Source organism: Rhododendron vialii, chromosome 11a (genome assembly GCF_030253575.1).
Source record: "Rhododendron vialii isolate Sample 1 chromosome 11a, ASM3025357v1".
NCBI classification, from domain to species: Eukaryota; Viridiplantae; Streptophyta; class Magnoliopsida; order Ericales; family Ericaceae; genus Rhododendron; species Rhododendron vialii.
This window is the reverse complement of record NC_080567.1, coordinates 34,777,421-34,803,957: the sequence shown is the minus strand read 5'-3', so window position 1 is coordinate 34,803,957 and position 26,537 is coordinate 34,777,421. Positions and strand designations below refer to the sequence as shown.

The 26,537-nt window shown below is 41.4% G+C and overlaps 2 protein-coding genes across 3 annotated transcripts; one reads left to right on the top strand and one right to left on the bottom strand.

Moving 5' to 3' along the window:
* Positions 1-13,165: 13,165 nt before the first annotated feature.
* Positions 13,166-14,675, bottom strand: LOC131307159 (uncharacterized). The gene is made up of 4 exons (XM_058333567.1): positions 14,481-14,675; positions 13,911-14,332; positions 13,412-13,850; positions 13,166-13,258 (listed from the first exon to the last, which is right to left on the bottom strand). Exons 1-4 carry the CDS (start codon positions 14,673-14,675, stop codon positions 13,166-13,168), a joined length of 1,149 nt encoding a protein of 382 aa, XP_058189550.1.
* A 3,245-nt stretch (positions 14,676-17,920) lies between these two features.
* LOC131307875 (nucleobase-ascorbate transporter 4-like) lies at positions 17,921-23,514 on the top strand. Of its 2 annotated transcripts, none has more exons than XM_058334600.1 (14): positions 17,921-17,969; positions 19,099-19,196; positions 19,312-19,488; positions 19,598-19,698; positions 19,793-19,868; positions 20,136-20,195; positions 20,762-20,949; positions 21,338-21,434; positions 21,708-21,794; positions 21,909-21,967; positions 22,332-22,423; positions 22,522-22,599; positions 22,833-22,993; positions 23,102-23,514. In XM_058334600.1, the coding sequence occupies exons 2-14, from the start codon at positions 19,137-19,139 to the stop codon at positions 23,327-23,329; spliced, it is 1,464 nt and encodes a 487-aa protein (XP_058190583.1). In that variant the 5' UTR covers positions 17,921-17,969; positions 19,099-19,136; the 3' UTR covers positions 23,330-23,514. The 2 variants fall into 2 exon arrangements, with proteins under 2 accessions (XP_058190583.1, XP_058190584.1); XM_058334601.1 differs by lacking the exon at positions 17,921-17,969 and adding an exon at positions 18,658-18,800.
* The last annotated feature ends 3,023 nt before the right edge of the window (positions 23,515-26,537 follow it).

Sequence of the window (26,537 nt, the reverse complement as noted above, 5' to 3'; positions counted from 1 at the left end):
TCAACAATGAACTCACAAGAGTGCCAATAAGATCATTCTAAGATGTGCCTTTGTCTTAATATGCTAACTAGTTCACAAGACATTAACAACTCTAGCAATCTCGAAGCGGCTTTCTATCACCAATTTCCACCATCGGTATTTCCACCCCTTGCATCACCGTATAACAATCACGAAGGTTATCGTATTTCCACCCCTTGCGTTACGTAAACCCTAACAACTTGGATCACCGTATTACCACCCCTTGCGTCACATGACCCACTTGAGTCTCCGTATTACCACCCCTTGCGTTACGAGACTCCCTATCCCAACTTCCGACACATACGGCTACTCTCTTATTCACTATGCTAGCTATGACTTCCAAACGATCACACTCATACAAGGGACATCTTACAACATGTCAACAATGTCACATACGAGCCATAAACATTCACAAGTAATCAACAATTAATAGGATGCATTATAACGAAATCTTAACTATGTAATTCTCTATTCGTTTCTTACTAACGGAAGACCAATGGACCAAAGGTAACATTAATCAATCGTAGGAATTCAATTGAATGTTCTTGAGATAGGTTTGGAAGTGTCCAAAAGGGTTTAGAAGCGATCGAGGTTCCAAACCATGAAGGGGAAAACTTTTCAGAAATTTCCAGTTTGCTACATGTAGCAATTGAGGGCGCTACATGTAGCCAGCGAACAGAATGAAAAATCTGGGTTTGCTACATGTAGCAATTAAGGGCGCTACGTGTAGCCAGCGAACAGAATGAAAAAATCTGAGTTTGGTACATGTAGCAATTAAAGGTGCTACATGTACCCAATGAACGAAATCAAAGAAATCTGGGTTTGCTACATGTACCGGGTAAATGCTGGTACATGTAGCACTTGGGTTTTTCAGTACGAATTTACAGCTTTCATGGGCAAACACAAGGCTTCCAAACAACGATCCAAAGCAAGTTTTGGACACCAAATCAACTCATAAACATACATAGAAAGTTAGAAATCCCTACCTCGATTCAAGGAGCGAAACCCAAGAGATTTGAATGAGCCCTAACTCCAAACCTTTGAAATCGACCGAAATCCTCTCCTCCAAGCTTAACCCAAGGAATTTCAAGCCTAACAACGCGATTAGAAGGTCGAATGGAGGTTGATCTTTAAGGTTTTGGAGGTATAAGGTGGAGTTTTGTGAGAATGAGCAAGAGAGAGAGAGAGACGTTGTGGAGAGGAGAGAGAGCCGAGAGTTTGAGTTGGGAGAAAAAAAAATGATCTCCTACCACTCATACCACTATAAATATACTCACATATTTTTGCAAGTCACACACACACCCCTCTACTAACAATTGCATTATTTTAAACCACAATTCAAATATTCACCACAAAATTCATATTTTCTCAATTAAGCATTTAATGAACATTTAATTATATATAATAAATAAATAAAAATACGAGTCTCTACAGTCTATCCTCCTTGAAGAACTCAAGCCAACAAGATCATATGTCAAGTAATCATGCTCATGCTGCTACACATATAACCCAAACAACAAGTTAATAATCATAAGGTTAAAATTTTAAGACTCACATTGATTAATTCGGAAACAATTGCGGGTACTTCTCTCTAATTTCGTCTTCCCTTTCCCATGTCGATTCTTCTTTTCCGAGAGTACTCCAAAGAACTCGCACTAACGGAATGGTTTTACCCCTCAAAATTTGCTCGCGCGAATCTAAGATACGTACCGGCTCCTCCCCATAAGATGCATCAGCTTCCAACTCAAGTTCGGACCACTCTAGAATGTGTGACGGATCCGGTTCGTACTTTCGTAACATAGACACGTGGAACACATCGTGAACGTTCGATAATCTGGGTGGTAATGCCAATCGATACGCGACTTCCCCGATCTTCTCGATAATGTCAAATGGTCCGATATAACGCGGTGAAAGTTTACCCCTTTGCCCAAAACGAGATAGCCCCCGACGCGGCGACACCTTTAGAAACACATGATTTCCCACTTCAAATGATAACGGGCGGCGACGACGATCGGCGTAACTCTTTTGCCTACTTTGCGCGGTTATCAACCGTTGACGAATCACTTTGACTTGCTCGGTGGTTCTCTTTTGTGCTTCTAAAAGGCGTTGACGAATCGTTTTCATACTCTCGGAGGTTTCTTTGATCAAATCCGGCCCAACTAACTTAGCCTCGCCCAACTCGGTCCAACAAACAGGTGATCGACACGGTCTCCCATACAAGGCTTCATACGGCGCCATCTCGATACTAGATTGGTAGCTATTATTGTACGCGAATTCGACTAACGGTAGGTGATCTTCCCAACTACCGCGAAAGTCCATAACACTAGCCCGAAGCATATCTTCCAGAATTTGTATCGTTCTCTCAGATTGTCCATCTATTTGAGGGTGATACGCGGTACTAAACAATAAGTTGGTGCCAAGAGCAGCCTGCAGACTCTGCCAAAAGCGCGCGGTAAACCTTGGATCTCGATCCGACACGATAGAAACGGGTATCCCATGAAGACGGATAATCTCGCGGATGTACAAACGACTAAGCGTATCAATGGAATCCGTAACCTGGATGGTAAGAAATGCGCCGACTTGGTCAATCGATCAACTATCACCCAAATGGCATCATGCCCCCTCGGTGACCTCGGTAAACCAGTGACGAAATCCATGGTTACGTTCTCCCACTTCCACTCGGCCACTGGCAATGGTTGCAACTCCCCTGCAGGTCGTTGATGCTCAGCTTTGACTTGTTGGCACGTAAGACATTTGGACACGAAGACAACGACATTTCTCTTCATTCCTGGCCACCAGAACTGTCGACGTAAGTCATGGTACATTTTTGTTCCTCCCGGATGCATGACTAACGGTGAGTGGTGAAATTCCCTCAAAATTTCCTCCCGACACGAAATGGGTACGAACAATTTTCCTTGGTATCGCAAACCTTGATCGGCATGAATCATCCACCCCTCTCGAGCACTTCCGCTAAGAAACTTGGTGTGAAACTCTCCCGCTTCTTCATCTTGCTGTTGGGCCTCAATCACTCGAGTCGACAAGGTTGATTGAATAGTCAAATTGCACAACGTAACCCCATCTCGAACCTCCTCGAAATGCAAAGCATATGGGCTTAAGTTGTTCATCGTTTTCCACTCGTGGATGGCCAAACTCGCAAGTTGTGTTGATTTTCTACTCAATGCATCTGCTACCACATTCGCCTTACCCGGATGATATTGCAACTCAAAGTCATAGTCCTCTAAGTGTTCCATCCATCGGCGTTGTCGCAAGTTAAGCTCCTTTTGAGAGAACAAGTACTTAAGACTCTTGTGATCGGAAAAGACTTCGAATCTCTCGCCGTAAAGGTAATGACGCCAACCTTTCAAAGCAAAAACGACGGCCACAAGTTCTAAGTCATGGGTAGGGTAGTTCCGCTCGTGAGTTTTCAATTGCCGTGATCCATATGCCACCACTCGTCCCATTTGCATCAAAACGCACCCTAACCTTTCTTTCGAAGCATCACAATACACGAAGTAACCAACTCCCCGTTCGGGCATAATCAAAACCGGTGCGGTAGTCAACCTTTTCTTCAATTCCTGAAAAGCCATCTCACACGCGTCACTCCAAACGAACCGAGTCCCCTTACGAGTCAATTTAGTCAACGGAGCCGCTAGACGAGAAAAATCGAGTACAAAACGACGATAGTATCCGGCCAAGCCTAAGAAACTACGAATCTCGAACACATTTTTCGGTCGTTGCCAATTCATTATGGACTCTATCTTTCCCGGATCAACGGACACCCCATCCTTCGATACAACGTGACCCAAAAACTTGACCTCGGGCAACCAAAACTCGCACTTGCTAAGCTTAGCATACAATCGGTGTTCTCTCACTCTCAACTGGTGGTAACCGGACCTCAGATCGATCTTAGAGAAACAAGTGGCGCCTTGAAGTTGGTCAAACAAATCGTCGATTCTAGGCATAGGGTACTTATTCTTAACGGTGACACGGTTCAACTTACGATAATCGATACATAGGCGAAGCGACCCATCCTTCTTTCGAGCAAACAAAGCGGGTGCTCCCCACGGTGACGTACTTCGACGAATAAACCCCAAACTCTCAAATTCTTGCAATTGAACCTTCAATTCTCTCAACTCGGCGGGCGCGAAACGATATGGAGGTACAGAAATAGGAGCAATGCCAGGAAGCAAATCGATGGTGAATTCAATCTCTCTCTCAGGTGGTAAACCGGGTAACTCCTTTGGAAATACGTCCGGAAAATCACAAACAACAAAAGGTAGCTCCCCACGCACGGACACATCCTCATCTAACGCCAAACTTGCTAATAAGGCATACATTGACTCACGCTCCCGGGACTCATACAGATATGGTTCTATCGGTTCTCGACGCTCCCCGAAAAACTCGAAACAAGAACCCCCAGGAGGACAAATACGGACCCGACGCTTGAAGCAATCTATAGTAGCATGAAAAGTGGACAACCAATCCATTCCCAAAATAAGATCGAACCCCGACATGTTCAACACGATAAAATCAAAGCTAAAACGACGGTCTCGGATAATAAGTTCACAATCCCGGCAAATGCGATCTAACGGCGACCTACCTCCTATAGGTGTGTCAACAAACAATGGAGGACTAATACTCTCGATTTCCAATTCCAAAGCACAAGCAAAAGATGCAGCAATAAAAGAATGCGATGCTCCAGAATCGAATAATACTCTAGCGAAGGAGTTAAACAAGAGAAATGTACCCCTCACAACCGATGTTTCCGGGGCCTGAGAAGTGATAGGATGTGGTGGAGGCAGAATGGCAGATGTGATAGCAAAAGCCCTCCCCTGAGTAGTCTGACCCTGAACATATCCACCTCGATGACCGGAAACCTGAGTAGGCGTAGACGAACTAGCTCCCCTCTCAACCTGAGATCCCTGAACTGAAGTGGTCCGACGAAAGTGAGACTGTTGCTATCTCTGAGTACCCCGAAACGACTGCCGGCCAGAACCTTGTCCACTCCTCGGCTGCTGCACCGAACCTGACTCACTACGTGCCCCTTCTCCACGTGGGCAATTTCTAGCAAAGTGACCGGGCTTCCCACAAGTAAAACACGTGTTCAAAAGTCGCGGGCATTGGGCACGAATGTGCCCCGTCTGACCGCACTCGTGGCATACGATTGAGGGTCTATTGGAAACTCCCCGAGTCCCGAACGAAGAAGAGGGTGGAGGCCTAAAGTTTGATGGACCCTGTGATGTCGACATTTGATCCCTTTGTCTTTTTCTCCCTTGACCACCGAAACTTCCCGACGAAGAACTCACACCTCCCATTGGCTGTGTTGGTTCCCAAACCTTTGGATTTTTGGGTGTCTCCTTAGGTGTCTCAATGCTCCGTGCACACTCAACGACTTCAGAAAACTTCCCTTTGCGTTGCGCCACAACAAACTTCTTCACGGTCTCATGCAACCCCCTTTCAAATCGCCTACACTTTCTCTCTTCGGTTGCCACTAACTCCGGCGCAAAACGGGACAAGGATTGAAACTTCAAAGCATACTTCGACGCCGTCATATCCCCTTGTTCCAACTTCTCAAACTCCTCCCTCATTTGTTCACGACTCATTTCCGGAAAATATTGCTCCTCAAAGAGCACCTCAAACTCCGCCCAAGTTAAGTTCTCAATATCTGGCTCATTTGCTTGAGCCGCGGTCCTTGCCTCTCTCCTTGCGTCTTTCCTTGATTCCAAGACCGACTCCCACCACTCATTCGCTTCCCCGATAAGCTGAACGGCTACGATATTCACCCGCAAGTCATCCTCCGTTATCTGAAAAGCCCTGAAAAGTTTTCGGATTTGAGCTAGCCAATGATCGGCCACAAGAGGGTCACTGCTCGACCCATCAAACGTAGGTGGATTTCTACGGCTGAACTCCCTCATTGCTATCATAGCACGACTATCTGCGTTTTCCCTAGGAGCAGGATTTAAAAGGTTTGCAACCGCAAGAGCCGCAACGAAATCCCTAGCAAACGGATTTTGAACAACCGGTGTTTCCTCTCCCTGACCATGTCCGGCCCCTTCCCCCGGATTACCATTCGGATTCTCCCCATGTTGGCTAACTTCATCCTCAACCGGTGCCCCTCGGCCACGACCACGGCCACGGCCACCCCTTCTTCCTATCTCACCTGCTCTAACACGCGTTCTCGGAGGCATCTAGCTACAGTTATAAGAAAAGAAGGGTTCATCAACAACAACATTATCTGATGAGGTCAAAGCCTCCAACTATCCCAACACGGGTCAAAAGGACTCTACGCCACTCTACTGTATTAAAATGCAATGCCACATAAGTCATGTCATATCAATGCACACAAGCACACATATGTCATGCAAAAGGCGTGACATTTTGAACCCATGAGACTGGAAGTCTCCCCACGGTCTCAAAGTATTCAAACCTAGACGCTCTGATACCAATTTGTCACGCCCTCGATTTTCAACATAATTAAGTAATACATTTTAAATAAAGAACCTCGCCTATCATATATATATTACCCAAAAAGGGTTCCCACCTGTCTTAAATTACAAATCGAATCCTCACGATCAAAGGTTTACAACCTTGGCGCTTTGGCCCCAAAAATACATAATTGCAAGTACAATCCTGTTTAGAATATTACAAACGTTTAGTCAAAAGGATTAAGATAATGAGTTACAGTTACATCTCTGGCAAAAATAAAGTTAATACAAAGATGCTAAAGTAACTACATGAGGTTAGCTTCCAAAAAGTCTTTCATTCCCAAGCACACATTTCCTCCGAGCTATTGTCCAGCATTTGAACTTGAAAAGAAAGATTAGGTTGAGCTACACTAGCCCAGTAGGAAAATCTCTAGCAATTCTATGTATTAATATGATGATATGGGTAGGAGGGATGAAGTCAAGAGATTCAGCTCAGTCAATGGTCAACAACGAACTCACAAGAGTGCCAATAAGATCATTCTAAGATGTGCCTTTGTCTTAATATGCTAACTAGTTCACAAGACATTAACAACTCTAGCAATCTCGAAGCGGCTTTCTATCACCAATTTCCACCATCGGTATTTCCACCCCTTGCATCACCGTATAACAATCACGAAGGTTATCGTATTTCCACCCCTTGCGTTACGTAAACCCTAATAACTTGGATCACCGTATTACCACCCCTTACGTCACGTGACCCACTTGAGTCTCCGTATTACCACCCCTTGCGTTACGAGACTCCCTATCCCAACTTCCGACACATACGGCTACTCTCTTATTCACTATGCTAGCTATGACTTCCAAACGATCACACTCATACAAGGGACATCTTACAACATGTCAACAATGTCACATACGAGCCATAAACATTCACAAGTAATCAACAATTAATAGGATGCATTATAACGAAATCTTAACTATGTAATTCTCTATTCGTTTCTTACTAACGGAAGACCAATGGACCAAAGGTAACATTAATCAATCGTAGGAATTCAATTGAATGTTCTTGAGATAGGTTTGGAAGTGTCCAAAAGGGTTTAGAAGCGATCGAGGTTCCAAACCATGAAGGGGAAAACTTTTCAGAAATTTCCAGTTTGCTACATGTAGCAATTAAGGGCGCTACATGTAGCCAGCGAACAGAATGAAAAATCTGGGTTTGCTACATGTAGCAATTAAGGGCGCTACATGTAGCCAGCGAACAGAATAAAAAAATCTGAGTTTGGTACATGTAGCAATTAAGGGTGCTACATGTACCCAATGAACGAAATCAAAGAAATCTGGGTTTGCTACATGTACCGGGTAAATGCTGGTACATGTAGCACCTGGGTTTTTCAGCACGAATTTACAGCTTTCATGGGCAAACATAAGGCTTCCAAACAACGATCCAAAGCAAGTTTTGGACACCAAATCAACTCATAAACATACATAGAAAGTTAGAAATCCCTACCTCGATTCAAGGAGCGAAACCCAAGAGATTTGAATGAGCCCTAACTCCAAACCTTTGAAATCGACCGAAATCCTCTCCTCCAAGCTTAACCCAAGGAATTTCAAGCCTAACAACGCGATTAGAAGGTCGAATGGAGGTTGATCTTTAAGGTTTTGGAGGTATAAGGTGGAGTTTTGTGAGAATGAGCAAGAGAGAGAGAGAGACGTTGTGGAGAGGAGAGAGAGCCGAGAGTTTGAGTTGGGAGAAAAAAAAATGATCTCCTACCACTCATACCACTATAAATATACTCACATATTTTTGCAAGTCACACACACACCCCTCTACTAACAATTGCATCATTTTAAACCACAATTCAAATATTCACCACAAAATTCATATTTTCCCAATTAAGCATTTAATGAACATTTAATTATATATAATAAATAAATAAAAATACGAGTCTCTACAAGAACTCCCCGAGATTGTTGGAGTGTTTGAGCCTTGAACGTTCCAAACCTCATTCGAACCCTTTCGAGCTCCATTTCAAACCCTTCAAGCCAGAATCAAATGGCCTCAGCAAATGGCCTCAGCAAAACCCTAGAATTTTGAGGCCTTGCCGTAGAAAAACCGAAGATACAGAAATAGTACTTCAATTTGTTTTGCCATGATGTTATTGGCAGCATATAAGTTGAACTCTCAGTAGCAGGAGGGAAAACAAGAAAGGAAAGCATATTGCGATACATGTTCGTAGGTTTAAGTAGTATCGGAAACCAGCTTGGTCTGTATTTGTCAGGCTAATGTTATACAGACAACACTATAGATGAAGAATTCGTATTATGGGGTTCTATATATGAATACTGAGAATGATTGATGATGTTTATGACATTTTGGGTTGTGAAAATTGCAATGAGCTAGCAGCTTCTGATGGTTGTAAGAGCATAATAGGCACAGCAGTGCCTTCAAATGCTCTAATAGTGGGGTTTTTAATTGGAAAGTGTCTAGATTTTGGAATTTAGAACTTGGTTGGGATTATAGAGACTTGCTGACATTATTTTGAGTTGGAATGAAAAACTTGAATGACTCTACCCTTGTCCCTAGCCAAGTAAACAATGCAAACCCGCAGGGGTTAGTCTAGTGGTCAATGTTTGAGACTTAATGGGTTGCTTTCTCTTAAGATCTTATGTTCGAAACATCTTTAACGCTATCAACTCATTTGAAGTCAGTCTATACAAAGCTTTGCTCTAGCTTTAATTGGGACCTCGCAAGTGGGCGATGAAATTTGTCCCTCAAGATTAGTAAAAGTGCGCGTAAACAATTATGGGCACCGGAATTATAGAAAAAATAAGAAAGAAAGTAAACAATATGCGAATCTGAAAGTCCTCCTAAACATTTATTGACATGTTGAATTTTGAACTTGTTTATATCTAGATAAATGTGTTGCGGTCATGGGTTGACTGGGTGTGTTCCACTAACTAAAGTAAAGTACTTATTTTTTGAACTAAAGATAATGTATTATGAGATAATGACCTGTCTCGTAAAGCGGAAAATAAGTACTTAAAAAATTAAGAACCTTCGCAGAACGGAGTATCAATTCCATTTTTGGCATAAGTCACGATCTTGACAAGTTTTACTCCTACAACATTAATAATAGAAACAAATAATCAAAATGAACTCGGAAAGAACTCACAAAACTGTGCGTTCAAGTATGTAAAAAGAACCCAGGAGGATGTATTTCCTTTTTGGAAGACCAAAAGTGGTTAGTTTCTAGCCCATGGATTTGTTCGTCAATTGGAGAATGTTGTGGTTGAACTAGTTGGTTTTCATAGAGTGTTTATTTCCCTGAGGAAAGAGGATACTCTCTCTCTCAGCCCTAGCCGTCGCTCCTCTTTATTTCTCTCTTTCCCTCCCTCCCCCTAAGGTTTTCACCCTAAAATGGGCTGGGGGATCTCCCCTATGAGGTTTTTTTTCTCCGTCTGCCTCGGATCAGAATCTCTTTTCTCCTCCTTTCATCACTCTCCACTCTCATCCTCCCCTCACGTCTTCCGACGCCTTAGCCTCCCTGGTTCCTCTATTGCCAGACCTCATGCATCATATTTGTCGTTCATCGGTGACTCGTCTCTGGTGGTACGGTTCAGATGTGGGGCTGTAGGTGCGAAGTTTTTGTGCATGATTGGGTCGCCGGAGTTGGAGATCTATGTTGGTGGATGATGATGGCGAGGTTTTTTTTTTTTTTTTTCATTTTCTTGTTGGTTTGCGATCATTTGCTTATTCTTCTCCATTTTGTGGAGGTTTTCTCTCCGGTTTCTTGCTGTGAGTTTTTCTCTCGATTGGGTTTCTCCCAATTGGGTTGTTTTGGGTTGTTTCTGCAAGAAAAAGGTTTAGTTAGTTTGAGGTATAGTCTGTGGGATGAATCCATGTCGTCGTGGTTACTTGGTTCTTTGTCTAAGGACGAGTTTTCATGTTGATGCACTCTTTAATTGGAGTTATAATATCATCTGTTATCGGTTGAAAAAAAAAAAACTAGTTGGTTTTCATGATTTTCCAATCATTTACTAAAATTGGCTTCAATTAAATGATTTTGTGCACGAAAACCAGCGGCCTATTTCAACAAATCTAGAGGTCAGAAAGCGGATGGCTAAAAATGTCCTTCCGAATTCGAAAGGCAAGTGATTTTGTCACTTTTTTTTTTTCTAACGACACTCTTCTTTTTTCACAAAATAAATCATCTAATAAGAAAACAAAGAAGAGTATCGTTAAAGAAAAAAAAATGGCAAAATCATTTTCCATTTGAAATTTTCTTTGTTTCTAGTTTCTGTAACGTTACAAGCGAATGTGGGTCCTCCAGCTGTAAAGCTACCCTGTTCCAAACATTTGATTGGCTGGACCATATCGGGTTTGAGAGTGAGCGAGAGAAACCTGACTGCGACCACAGACTGTGCCAGCATGGACGGTGCAATGACCATCACGCAGGACCCAATTCAGACTCCGCACGGATGATTCGAATCATTCAAAATTAACTTTATCTGATATATGTAGGTGCTCAATCAAATTTTTGCAATCTTTCATTCAGATTCAGGATATTCCAATTTTTTATTCAAACCTTGAGCTTGGGCAACCGTCACCATGGGGCAACAAACTTGAGATTCCCTGTCCGACCCGCCTGTCCAACCCCTCTCGGCCGTTGATCTCGCAAATCAACGGCGGAGATAGACCAAACATGTTTTGCTTCAAAATGACGTCGTTTTGAGAAAAAAGTGCTTGGCCTATCTCGAAGCAAAACATGCTTAGCCCATCTCAGCCGTTGATTTGCGAGATCAATAGCCGAGAGGGGTGGGACAGGTGGGTCGGACAAGGGATTTGGACTCATTTTTTGGGCAACCCCGCACTGAGATTACATATTAATTTTGATTTTTTTTATGTAATTCAAGTTAAAATCTCAATGCAACCTTAATTAATTTTGTTTTTTTCTTTTCGACTTGTATATCTTTTTATTTTTTTTATGACTATTTATCTTTTTATTTTTTTTATGACTAAACAATAAGTAGACAACCAAGCTTGAAATCCGAACATCGGAGCCGGCACCGAACACATTGTATGAAAATCAACGAGTGCAAATTTTATCATCCGTTCATTAAGTAGGTGAACATTATCCACTCCGCATAGGGCTCACATTGAATTTCATTCCGATGATTGAAATACGGAGTAATTCATTTTGTACATCTCGATTTCTCAGGATGAAAAATCAAATAAATTGAATGTATGTGAGTGCTTGATCTAAACACTTAATTCTTTGTCTAACATTATGTACTCAAATCATGAATCAGAACTAGTACTACTATTAATTGATCACGCGTACTTGCAATAGTGGATGAATGATGAGCATAGTTTCAAATAAGAGATTAAATACTTTCCGGATGAGGTAGAAATCTTATGGTTTTCGCCATTTATTGTGGGTTTTACTAAGCGTTTATTGTAATAATTTGAACCGTTCATTTTGTAGGGCCCGAAAAGTTATATCTCTACGTAAAAAATCAGCTTGATCAAACATCAAGAACTATATCAAAATTTAAATTTTGGTTTGTAAAATCGACGGTCATGGATAGTTTAACTTAAAATACTAGTGACCAAATCAGGTCGTCTGTTTTATAAACCAAAATTCACTTTTTGACATAGCAATTGTTGTTCGATCAAGCCGATTTTTTGTGTAGACATTATTTTGCGAACTCTACGAAATGAACAGTTCGGATTATTACAAGAAATGCTTGATGAGTAGTGCTATAGCTACCGACCAAACCCATAGGGAAATCGTATTGACGGCTGCGCCGGGCCTTCTTCGGCCACCGGACGGCCGATCCGAGCCGTCCAAAAATTTTAAAAAAAAATCAAGGGGGCCCTACACGGGAATCAACGGGATCCAATGAGTGTAGGGTTCTTGATCTAAACATCCTATTTTTTGTGTATATATCCGTTGATTCCTGCGTGGGCCCCCTCGGGTTTTTTTTAAAATTCTTTTGGACGGCTTGGATCGGCTGTCCGGTAGCCGGAGACGGCCCGACGCTTAACAAGAAATACTACATTCATAGCTTCGACCAGGTGGTTATACCAGACCATTACGCTAATTTTTTTTCCTTTTCCAATTTCTTTTTTTTTTTTTAGATTTTATTGCTTAACAAGAAATAAAAGAACAAGTGTACATAAATTGTGCCAAAACCCAAGTCAATGATGGGTACCCCTATTGCTAGGAGCCGGGTCCACTTTTTAGTGAAGAGAGTGGTATGCAAAAGCTACCCGTCGAAAATTAAGACAATGGGGCACCTAGTAGCTCAAGAATTGGGTCCCAAGCGGCGCCACACGCATCGTATACCGCAGGCATCTCTATCAAACTCCCTACTTCTGGGGAATCTAAGAATGACGCCTCATCGGCGGTCAAAGCTATCTCCAGAGGATCCTTATACAAAATACTATCGACATACTCTTGCACCAGCGTGTCGATCAAATTCAACTCATACACTTCCTTATCATATCCTCAACTCGGCTATCCACAATAAACACATTCACCTCCATTTTTAAGTCCCCAAATGACATTTGAAATTTTTCAGTTTTGCAGTTCATGACGGCATTGGAGGTAGTTAAGAAAGGACGACCAAGGATAATAGGAGTCTTCTCAAAGACCTCCGGATTCGGCATGTGTCCAGGACAATGAAGTCGACTGGAAAAAGGAACTCGCCCACCTAAATTAAAACATCTTCCACCACCCCTTCGGAACTCTCACACTCCGGTCAGCCAACTGTAGCGTGACCGGTGTGGCTCTCAAATCACCGAGGCCAAGCTTCAAGTATACCGAATATGGGAGCAGGTTGACACTTACTCCTAAATCCAGTAATGCCTTGTCAAATTTCTAGCCTGCAATAGCTATAGGGATGGTGGGACAACCAGGGTCTTTGCACTTGGTTGGGATATCGGTCTGGAGGATGGAGCTCACCTGCTCCATCAGAAGCACTTTGTCCTGACTCTTAGTCCTCAGTTTTGAAGTGCACAGATCCTTCAAAACCTTCGCAAACTGGGGGATGGCATCAATGGCTTCCATCAACGAGATAGGAAACTGAATTTTCTTGAATAACTTAAGAATCTGGAAGTTCACATTAGCCTTAGGTTTTGCCATCAAGCGATGGGGATATGGAGCAATGGGTGGCGACGGAGTCGTGGGGGTTGCAAGGGCAGACACTGCCACTTTAGGAGACTCCGACTCTTTCTTTTCCTCAGGAACACTTCCCAAGTCTGGAACGACTGCTGGTGCAGCTACCGGCACTGGGAGTGGCACCGATTTCTGCTTTGGAGGTAAATTCTTGTTGATCACCTTCCCACTTCTGAGAGTGGTGATCGCCTTAGCCTCTTCTAGACTGGGATTCAAACTACTTTGGCTAGAAGAATCGCCCACATAATGAGTACCGGCGGCATTGACTAAAGGTTGAGAAGGAAACATTCCCTTCTCTTGCTGGACTTGTCCAACTACCGCCGTTAACTGGGTCAATTGGGTCCTAATGTCACCAATCACCTGTTTGGTCTGCTCAGTGAAGTTTATCTGAGATTGTGTGAGAGCCTTCATCATCTCATCAGTCTGCTTATCCTGCATGGGATTGTTAATGCCTAGAGGTGGTCCAAAAGATAAAGGACCGAACCCCTGCTGATTCTGAGGTGGGTAGCGAAATTGGGTCATTTGGCCTTGAGGAGGCCGGAACTGCTGAGGTTGCTGCTGTGGTGGTGCCTGGGGTTGCATTGGGACTTTTTGATCCCTCCAACCCAAAAGTGGATTTTGGGCCCACCCTGAATTGTAGGTATTTGAATATGGGTCCCAACGCTCGTTAATCACGTTCACCTCAGCCTGATTGTTATGGTAAACATCCTTAACAATGGGAAACGCAGGGCAAACAGTGACTAAATGCCCCGGACACTCAACACACCACCTCCATTCTCATCTTATTCACATGCTGGACTTGTGTAAGCTTCAAGTCCTCTAACTGTTTAGCTATCTTATCCAGCTGAGACTAGACATTATGGTCTCGCACGCTCGAAGGAAGAACATCAGATCCACTGGGTTCTTGAGCGGCCATGGACCTATTACCGAGGTCTGAAGGTTCCCAGTTTCGGTATTTCTCGGCCAACTCGTCTAGAAAATCCCACGCATCATCTGGGGACTTGTCTAAAAAATCCTCATTTTTACAGAAGTACTCAATTTGCTGGGCCATCGCAATATTCAAACCCAAATAGAAAAAGGACACCAATTGGGGTTTGGTAAACCCGTGGTGTGGCAAGGATAAAAGCAAGTCCTTGAACTGCACCCAACACCTCAAAAATGACTCGCCCTCTTTCTACTTATACGACTAAATTTAGCGAGTTAGGTGCTTCGATTTACTCTCCAAGAAATATTTATTGTAAAATAGATCTCGGATAGCAGCCCACGTCGTGAGAGACTGTGTCTTCTGCATTCGCAACCATTTATCCACATATTCCTTGAGTGAGGCTGGGAAAAGCTTGAGGCAAGCATTTTTCCATTGAGAAGTGGTGGCAAGGGTGCGCACCAACCCCTCGAAACAACGGACATGCTCATATGGATCCTTATTCTCCTTCCCATAAAACAGGGGAAGGGCATTATGCGTGCTAGGCTTTATGGTGAAAGCATGGTGAAAGCATTACATGCTTCCACCGTCTCAGTTGGCAAAACTATTGGACCGAGAGGAGTGGTCCTCTCAGGATGCATATGCGCACGCATCAACATCAGTTGCTCTGCCATCGGTGGATCAATTAATAAATCAACAAACAAACCACCGATATCAAATGACTCGCCGCTAAAGAACTCGTCCTCTACAGTTACTCTTGGAACTCTCTCAATGGCTACGAGACGCCTGGTATTGTCTCGGTAATACTTGGGCTTTAGAGGTGACTGTTTTCCTACGATGGAGGATTGCTTACCTCTACCTATGTGGACTCGAAACAACTAAAAGAACTAAAAATAAAACAAAAATAAATAAATAAAAATAACTATCTGAATTCTTAACACACGTTACCGTCCCTGGTAACGGCGCCAAAAATGCTTGACCGGTTCCTAAACCTAAAATAATGGGTTACCCCAAGCGTAGGGATGATACCGATGCAGCACAATATCCGGTAAGACCGGAGTCGAATCCACTAAGGACGGTGAAATGTGTGAGTGGAAACTCGGGTTGTATTATTAAAAATAGCTCTTACGTAGCTACCCTTGTCTTTTGGTTGTTGATTAACTAATGCTACTGAGAAATTGCTTGAAAGATTAAAAAGAGACGCGCGGTCGTAGGGAATCCGGCGCTTGCTACCCAATCAGAATCCGCTCGCTTTTCAAAGTTCTAAACAACGATTAAATTTAGAGAGAATTGGAAACTCCGAAGAATGCGAATCCTAAGGTTGCCGGTCCCATAGACATCGGCGAACAGATTTTGGTCTCCCGTTCCCGCTCACATGAGCCCTGGCAATGCCTTGGATTCGTCCAACGGACGTAGTTTTCACCAACTAAATTATTTAATTAAATTAACGTGCAGAAAAATTGCTAGACGAATCCTAATTGGGTCGTGGTGCGCCTTTACCCAGCAACCATACCTCAGAAAAACTACTCACTCATTATTAAAAATAAAAGGAATAAAACCCTAGAATTAAAACATGCTTATATTATGCGAGATGAAAAATAAACAAGAAATATCAACTAATCAAATATCAACGAATAACTTTTAGTAAGAACAAAAATTAAAATTAGTTACCAGAGTGCAAGTAGTTGAACAAAACTTGTAAACTTGAAAAAAACTATTGGAATCAAAAGTATCGCAGCCCCGTTCTCTATTTCGTTTGTGGGAAACAGTGATGGTAGCCCCCGATCCCCTTTTTATCCAAAAAAACTCCAGGTCAGTAGCATATAACATTGGTTTTATAGGGATTGAATATATTAATCACAAAGTGGTCCCTTGGATTTCGTCTAATATTAAATTGATCATCCAAAATTCTAATGCACTTCACACTTCAATTCAAAACTTTTGCTAACTTCCATCTTTACCCAAAAATCATGAAAATCGAGCTTGGGCAACCTGTAAACATAAAAACACATAATAAATACCAATTAACAAATATAAAAGACTAGTAAATATAAATTGGAGGGCCAAAATATATATATTTTGGCACTTATCAACGATTTTCCTACTGATTGGTCGATACCAATATCATTTTCAATGCTCAATAGGACCCACAATAAACCGCCGTAGGGTTTCCACCCCATCCGGACACAATGCAGACCCTTCAAATAAAAACCTACAAAACAAAAAGAAATAGTGTCACCGAGTTTTGAGTAGCTAGGTAGGTCATAGGTGTACAAATTAAAATCGCCTTGCTTAAACTTGTACTCCAGTAGGAGTAATACATTCACTGAAATGACAAAAAGTACTACCAATCCAAGGGAATAAGATAAATAAACTCCACTTACCCAAAAACACAAAAACAAAAAAAGGATAACCAACCTCTCCACTGTCCACTTAAAAGTAATCAACAGAGAGAGAGAGAGATTTCTTGTGATAGTTAAATTTCTTAAAAAAGCCTTTTTTGTGATAGTTAACGTTGTTGCTCTCCGAAGAAACAGGGTCGTTGTGGAGCTCTAACTAAAAGTCACAGATTCACAACTTCACTTACCCAAAAAAAAAACAAAAAAGGATAACCAACCTCTCCACTGTCTACTTAAAAGTAATCAGCAGAGAGAGAGAGAGATTTCTTGTGATAGTTAACTTTCTTAAAAACCTTTTTTGTGGTAGTTAACGTTGTTGCTCTCCGAAGAAACAGGGTCGTTGTGGAGTTCTAACTAAAAGTCACAGATTCACAACTTCCCCCGCTTAATATCTTCCCTCCCATTCATCATTCTATTTATATTCTCTCTGCTCTCTGAGTTCCCCTCCTCTGATCCTCCACCAGCTTCTTGTAGTTGCCTACTGAGAGAGAGAGAGAGAGAGAGAGAGAGAGAGTGTTGTATTCACAAGCTCCGCATTAGCTGCTGCTGCGTCTTGTTCTTCTTGGAGAGGAAGAAGGTACAAACTACAAAGAGAAAATGTTCATCATACCCCGCTTGAAGAAACGGTTGGAGATAGACGAGTGCCCGGGTCCGGACATATGTTCGTACCCGGGCCCGGACACGAGCACGGTTTTGGACATATTCCAGTGTCCATGCCCGGGTACATGTCTATGTCCATGCCAGGGTACATGTCCGTGTCCATGCCAGGGCACTAGCACGGACATGGACATATTCCCTTGTTCATGCCCGGGTACATGTCCGTGTCCGTACCCCTGCCCAGGCACGACCCGACTGCCTACCCCTGGATGCACAAGTCCGACCCAGACTACCTCTGGAGGCACGAGTCTGACCCCGACTACCACTGGAGGCATGAGTCCGACCCCGCCTACCTCTGGATGCACGAGTCCACCTCCATCTGGATGCACGAGTCCGCCTCCAATCGACATCAGCAATCCTAATTGGGGTTACTCTCTCTCTTTCTCTCTCTCTCTCTCTCTCTCTCCATGCACACATGGATTCAGATTTTTGCTCCTTTTTCTCTTCTGAGCATTCCTCTGTTTTTACTACCCTCAGCATTTCTCCTTTGTGCATACTCACCTGCTGATAACATTAATGATTCATATAGCAAAAAATATATTTAATGAGATTTTCAAAAGGGCAAATTGAGTAGGAAGGCATAATATAAGGGTTTTTGCTATAATAAGGACATACTATTTTTCGGTAAAGTCTAGAGGATATCCTACCCAAGATTTACAAAAAATCCCTCCCAAGGTGGACCAGCGTTGACCAAGATTGACTGACGTTGAAAGTGCTTAAAACTCTAAGTTGCCCTATGAAAGTGTCTAAAACCTTAGGTTACCCTATATATGAAAGTGCTTAAAACCCTAGGGTACCCTATAAAAGTGCCTAAAACCTTAGAAAATCCTATGAAAGTGCAACAAGATCGAAAAACACGAAAAAAAAAACATATTGTGTTAGTCAAACAAGACCCTTGTCTCATTTAAGACAATTTACATGAAAAAGATATTTTTTTTGTTAGCCAAACAAAACCATTGTCTCATTAATGGCAATTTTGTCTTTTCACAAACTCTAAACTCTAAAATATTTTTATTAATTGACACATTACATAAATTTAGGCCGGCTATGGGGTTGTTTCATTTGGACTTTAGACTAATATGCTGTTTCCAAAAATTGGCATTGAGTTTGGCACAAGAGTGGGGAGGGCAAAGCTATTCTTTAGGCCAAATTTTAGCTTTGGCATGAGATTTGGCAAAGGGTGGACTTGCTCATAGTGGTTAGTTACCAAGAAAGCTGCGGGACCAAGAATTTGAACTTTCTCATCAGGAACATTTCTTTGCAAAATTGATCCACACCAAAAAAGTAATGTTAGTTTTCTTACAAAATTCTTTGTCAACAGAACGCTCACACAAGAAAATATATTTTCTTTTCCTTTACTTCAATATACTTCTTTTTGTGAGAATAAATTTCCCACGCAACATTCCCGACAACTAGACGAAGTAGATGTTCGTGCATTCGTCAAACTTCTTTATGCAGAAAAACTTCGATTCTAACTTCATCTATCTTTAATGCAGTTCCGGCCATTGGTCTGGGTTTTGAGCACCATGTGGTAATGCTGGGAACTACTGTCATCATTCCTTCCATTATTGTTCCTTTGATGGGTGGTGGCCAGGTATGAATTATGTGAAAGTTACTTATACAAGCATTTTTGTGTCTTTATTATCTCCTCTGGGGAGTATTCCCATTGTATAAACTTAAGTTTCGGGGTCTTATTTTCCTTGTGGCAGAAGGAGAAGGCTGAAGTGATACAAACCTCGCTATTTGTCGCGGGATTGAACACTCTATTGCAGACTTGGTTCGGAACTCGGCTTCCAGTGGTGATACGTTCCTCATACTCATTTATTGCTCCTGCACTTTTCATAGTGTTATCTGATAGATATAGCAAATACGTCGATCCTCTGGAGGTGAGACTAGTCAATCAACTCAATCCCCATTCCATGCGTCGATCCTCTGCACTTTTCACAGTGTTATCTGTTCGTTTCTGTCATTTACTTTGGGTGTCACTTTCTTCAGAGGTTTGAAAAGTCAATGAGAGGGATTCAAGGAGCTATGATGATTGCATCCATTATCCCAATATTTCTTGGTTTCTTTGGTATTTGGAGAATCTTTGTGAGGTAGGATTTCGAAGAAAGTTACATTGTGTAAGGGAATGCTACATTCATGTGAAATCTATTTAAATTAACACTTGGATTTGTTGGACGAGGAAAGGTTAATCACGCCCGTTTCTGCTGTTCCTTGGGTAACGCTTGTCGGACTGGGGCTCTACGCTCAAGGTTTTCCTCAGGTAGGAATTCTTAAGCTTTCATTCAAGTACAACAAATAAGATGGTTGATAAGCAACTTAAAATTTATGTTCCAGTTACGTTTAGAAGGGTAATCTTGTAGCTATCGCCTTTTCATCCAGGCTGAATTCAGTAATTTAATTGTACCAATAAGATTTGATATTTCATGTAGAAAGGTTATGTAGTAGCTTTTTTCCTCCTAAAATTCTATTAAATATAAAGGTATTCACTTGCTTATTTTGTTTTTTCATTTTTGGCTGATGGTTGTAGCTGGCAGAATCTCTTGAGATTGGGCTACCAGAGTTGATTATCTTAATTATTCTATCTCAGGTGTGCTTTTTCTAGATTGATTCTTACTGCAGCCAACTCCTATCTCAATCTAATAGTATCTTTTATACCGTGATTTGGATGGATTCTATTTTCTCTACTATCATGAAATGAGCGTGTCTGGAAATCAATCAAAAAGGCCTTGGACCAAGCATATCGGCATGCAGTGGAAGTTTGAGAAATCAATTTTAAGATCGAAGGTAGAACATGATAACAAAAGGCAAATGGTCTGAGAGTTGTTAACACAGTTAGGATTATGTTTTACGTATGACCCTGAAATGGTTGTGATCATGGATGGCTTCTGTTAAAGGGTTAATTTCACCAGTATGCAGTGTATCTTGGCCTCTTCTGTGGTTTATTCTCTACGCCTATATGGTTTAGTGGTTAGTTTTTTTTGTTTTTTTATTTTTTATATTTCAAGTGATCTACCATTTAGTTTATAAATAGGGGATCTCATTTCAGTTTGGGGTACGAAATTGTTGATTTATTTTGATTCTTTGTTTATTAGAAAATTTATTAACAAGAATTTCTTGAGGTAATACTGATTTCGGTAACTAAATCTTTGGCAGTATATTCCTCATTGGATAGAAACCAAAATAGGAGAGCGCTTTTTTGAACGATATGCGGTCCTATTATCAATAGCCATTGTATGGCTATTTGCAGCACTTCTTACTGCATCAGGTGCATACATAACCAAATCTTCAAGTACCCAAGTCAGTTGCCATGACCAATCTGGGTTCATTAGTGGTGCTGCTTGGTAAGCTCATTCTTGAATTAGCGTTTCTTTTGATCTTATCTCTTAATCTAAGGCATCAATTCATAATACATTAACGTTCCAACCTAATTACATTCCTAGTTTGTTTGCACTTAATACCAGTTTCATTTTATCATTGTCTGGTTCGCATATGATGTCAACATCTTAAGCCATTTTGACTGACTCATCTTGTATACTTAAAACTTAATGTCTGTCAGGATATCTAACCATGTGTACGTTAACGAATATCACGTCAAGTTCTTCTGCATTTTGGATACTAGGAATCTTATCTGTAGCAAATTGAAGACTCATGTTTGTCTGAAAACAACGAACCATCTCCCGTGTTTTGTGTTTGCCCTTATAAGAGTTCTTGTTAATTCTCAACCTACAGGATAAGTTTTCCATATCCATGGCAATGGGGGACTCCAAGTGTTGATGCCGGGGATGTATTTGTGATGATAGCTGCAGCTCTTGTTGCTCTTATTGAGGTTGATTTTTTTCTGTTGCATATCAGTAGTCATTTGTTTTAGATACAATTGCCATCTCTTTTTATTGTTTTTTTTTCATCGGGAACAAATGTGAGGTTGGAAGGTGTTTGCTTATATATGAACCTTGCATGATTGTACCATGTTGCTTATTTCTACAACAGATGATGTTATCCTAAGGACTCCTTAAGGAGTTACACAAATTTTATTTTCCTTAAGTAGCATTTGAACTTATACACCCACTAATTTTATCCCATCGGATGATTGTTTTTGCAGTCTACTAGTGTAAATATAGCAGCAGCAAGGTTTGGGAGCGCCACATTTCCACCGCCTTCTATTTTCAGCCGTGGTGCAGGGTGGCTGGTAGCATCTGACCCTGTGATAGATTATTATGCTTCTTTTATCTATCGTCCATTTAATTTCATCATAACCGACTCAACTATTTTTTTTTCATTTCTCTTGCCTTTTGTGTTTTAGGGAATAGGTTGGTTGCTAGATGGTTCGTTTGGTAGTGCAAGTGGTTCCACTGTATCAGTGTAAGAAGTTTAATACCTTAACCATACGGCTCATCACTTTGGATACCCTTCGATCGGATACCTCTATGGATACATCTGTTACTCCAATCACTAATTTAGCCACCTTTTTGATATACCATGAATTTGCAATATCCATAGGTCGATGCAAGAGGGATGGCTTACTTTAGTTACAAATGCATTTGTAGATCATTTGCTTGGAGAAATTTATGGGTTATGTGTGACCAATCAAAGTGTCACGAGCCCTCAATTCCTCTGCATTAGTTTTAGATTAATCTTGCAGAATAGTCGACAGAAGAGCTAATGTCCTTATCCAAGTATGATTTTCCTGCCAATCTTAGATTCTTATATTCTGCAATTTGTTCAGTGAAAATGTAGGTCTTTTGGCACAAACGGGATCTGGAAGCCGAAGAGTGGTTCAAATATCAGCAGGATTCATGCTTTTCTTTGCTGTGTTTGGTGCGTTATAGTTGCATGTTTTCGTCTGACATCATTTGCAAAATTGAAGTTATGATTTAAATTTGGGTTAACTGTGCGATCGTATCATCAATTAACAGGAAAATTTGGGGCTATTTTAGCATCTATTCCATTGCCGATCTTTGCAGCCCTGCAATGCATCTCATTGGCCTACGAGAGTATGGATTCTCTATCTTGTTAACCATTGGAGATAAAACTGCTGAAATTTCTTTATGTTTACCCAAAACTCGTGCTTGTATGGAAAAGAAATCTCTTACAAAGGAATGACAATTACAAAATGCATGTTTCAACTGGTACAGGATAGTCATTTGCTTTTCCAATTCATTTTTAAATGCTTGCTTTATGTTCAACTATATGTTGAAATTAACTGTGGTATACCATTTCGGTGCAGCTTCTGCTGGTCTTGATTTAGTTCAACTCTGCGACCTCAACAAGCTCAGAACAAAGTTCATAATAGGTTTTTCAATCTTCATGGGCCTCTCAGTCCCACAATACTTCTATGGCTACATGGGAACTTCCGGTTGTGGTCCTGTTCACACTCATGCAAATTGGGTATGTTGTGCATTCAATTTTATCCTTTCTAACTCGAATGAATTTTAGTAGTCGCAAATATTTTCGTGCTTGAAGAAACTAAATGAAATTTCTCACCATTATTTGCAGTTTGACAAATTTGTGGAAATCATTTTCACATCCCCGGCCACAGTAGCAGCTATGATCGCGGTGTTTTTGGATTGCACTATTCCACCGGGTCGTACTGATAATGGAGAGATTGAAACTGATACTGATTGGGTGGATATGTGGCAGGAGTACTTCGCGAATGTTTTCGAAGAGGACCCAGAATTCTATTCCCTACCTTTAGGCCTTAGTGATTGCTTTCCATCTGTTTAGAATTTGGAGGTCTTGCCGTAGAGAAACGAAGATACAGAAGAATATAGTACTTCAATTTATTTTGCCATGATGTTTGCAGCATATAAGTTGAACTCTAAATAGCAGGAGGGAACACAACAAAGGAAAGCATATTATTGTAATTTGCATTTCAGTTAAAGATGAATAAAAGTAGAGTTTGTTTGTGAGTGAATCTCTCCTTACCCATCAACAGACAACACTACAGATGAAGAATCCATATTATGGGGTTCTATATATGAATATTGAGAATCATTGTGTAGGGAAATTTCTGCGATCTCACCCGGAACGGAAGCGTACCCAATAAATTAAAATAATCACACAAATGAGACACATAAGAGTTTACGTGGTTCGGCCCCAATGCCCACTCCGTGGAAAGAGATATTCCACTATATGAAAAATAGGAGATTATAATATGAGATGAAAAATCACCCTCGAGCTCCTAACACCATGGCTCTACACAATATTTTTCACTCACCCCACGTCAATGCTTTTTCCCTCACATCTGTATATCCAATGAGGTCATTAAATTACCTGTACCAATGCCCAACAAACCATCACTTTTATCTTTTTTCGAATAGCATTTAATGTGGGAATGAGGTTTATGACATTTTGAGTTCTAAACATTGAAATGAGTTTGCAAGCTTCTGATGTAAGAGCCTAATAGGCATTCAAATGCTCTAATAGTGGGGTTTTAATTGGAAAGGGTCTACAATCTTGATTTTGGAATTTGAATCCGACCCATTCAGCACCGACCGAATCACCCCAGTACCCCACGACAAGTTGTAATTGGTAATAATTCTTTTTAAGTGAAGGAACCAGGAGCAGCAAAGCCAAGAGCATCAAAGCCTATAGAAGCTAGCCAGGAGCCAATCCAATAGAAACGAGGAGCATCTAGGCCAAGAGGACCAAGAGAAGCCATGGAGAAAACTATGATAGCCAAAAAAGAAGAAGCAATGAGTTAGAAAAGCCATGACATTAGAGATTTGAGGCGAAATCCGAGTGCCCGGCAGACAGCAGTGAGGCTTAGGCCGCCAGCCAGAGAGCGAGTATCGCACAAGACCTAAATCTTATAGCTCTGATACCATGTTAGAAAAGTTAATAGACAAGAAGCTAAGTTTGCTTTTATTGATGTATCTTTGAACATGGTTCTAACACGCCTTTGTATAGGCTTCAGGATTCGGTGACTAAAAAATTTATAACCAACTGAGAAACATGAATAATAAAAAAATCAAGACTAACTTAGAAACATGAATAATTGCCAAGAGTTCAAGACTAAATAAGCATAATAAAACCTATTAATGGGAGGCATTGGTGATTGGTGGGAGAAGTTCAGGGATTTTTTTATTTTGATAATCAAAATCTTGCCCACAGGGCTACAAAGGAAGGTAAAGCTCTTTGGCTAACACAGAAACTACAAAAGAAGGATGGGAAGCCACCCAATTACAAGGAAGAAGGCCTCTCAAATCTTTTTTTGCAACTACGGGAGCTAAACCATTTGCCTCCTTCCTAATCCAAGCAAGATTGATCTCGAAATCCTTCTGCATCTGCCGAATGTCCATCATTATTGCTGCCACTTCCCAAGGGGGAACGAGCTCAGAAACACTAAGTTTGATAGGCAGCTGATTGTCCGACTCGACAGTAGTCCTTCTAATGCCCACAGACTGCACCATATACCACAAGCAAAGTGGATCGCTAACAGTTCCCCCTAGAGAGAGTTAGAAATCACCACTGGACCAGCACATCCGTTAATAATCTGCCCCTTCCAATCACGCTGCACTACCGCAAAACTAGCATCATGCCCCTCCTTGCTCATAGCCACATCGCAGTTGAATTTAAAACTTCCTTGATCCGGAGCCCTCCACTGGGAAGAGCTGTCCACAGTGGATGAGTTATCCATATGGACCAACCTTGGGACCCTTTCTTTTTTTTTTTTTGATCTGAACCTTGGGACCCTAATCTCCAAGAATTCTTGAAGAGCTTCTCTAGCTCTCCTCATTGTCTTCTCTGGATCAATTGGGTTAGATGAGAAAACAAACTCATTCCTGAATTTCCAAATGTACCAAGCTATTGTGACCACCCTACTCAAGAACTGAATTAGATCTTTTCCTTTCAAGTCATATTCCACCACTTGAGACGTCCAATCCTTTACCGACGTAGGAGTCACGTTTCCCACTCTCAGGTTTACATGACAGCCAAACCAAACAGTCGTGCCCAGTCACAATCAAACACCAGATGCTCAATCGATTCCTCAAAAAGACCACAAATGGGCACACCTTTGAATTCCCACATTTCCTATGCACCAAATTCTCTTTTGTGGCTGGACTATTACTGCATGCTCTCCACCAAAAATGACGAACTTTGTGGGGGACTTCCAATTTCCATATCATAGACCAAATATTCTTGTTTGGAGTAAAGGAAGAAGAAGGTTGACAATCAATCTTTTGAGTTCTATTTTTGAAAGCAATGCGATATCCCGACTTGACTGAGTAGTTGCCATCTGATGAGAAGTGCCAAACCAGAGAGTCCTCCCTTTAAAAAAGAAAACTGGAATCAGAGAGATTGCCTTCCATTCTTCCTCAATTACCAGCTGCTTTATCTTGTCCTTGTCCCATACTCCTTTATCCTTCTTTATAACATCTGAGACCCACTCAATATCACAGCCAATAGGTTTCGATGAACTCAGCTTAAAACCAGCAAGAGAGGGCACCCATTTGTCATTCCAAAACTTAATTCCAACCCCACTTAATTTGGACCTACCATCTCAAACCTTCTATCAAAGTCTCTCTGCCATGCAAAAGGCTAAGCCAAACCCATGAAGCTCTGCTCCCTCTAATAGCCTCCAGAAAAGAACAATTTGGAAAATACAAACCTTTCAAAATCTTTGCCCAATAGGCTTGGGTTTTTTTTTAAAAGTCTCCACCCTTGTTTTGCTAGAAGTGTTTCATTCATAGCTTTGAAATTCCTGAATCCCATTACAACATCAGATTTTGCACCAGTCATCGTATCCCAGTCTTTCCAATGGACATATGTTTAGAATTTTAAGACCTTCCCTTGGGAAAAACGAAGATACAGAAATAGTACTTTCAATTTATTTTTGCCATGATGTTATTGGCAGCATATAAGTTGAACTCTCAATAGCAGGAGGGGAAACAAGAAAGGAAAGCATATTGCGATACATTTTCATAGGTTT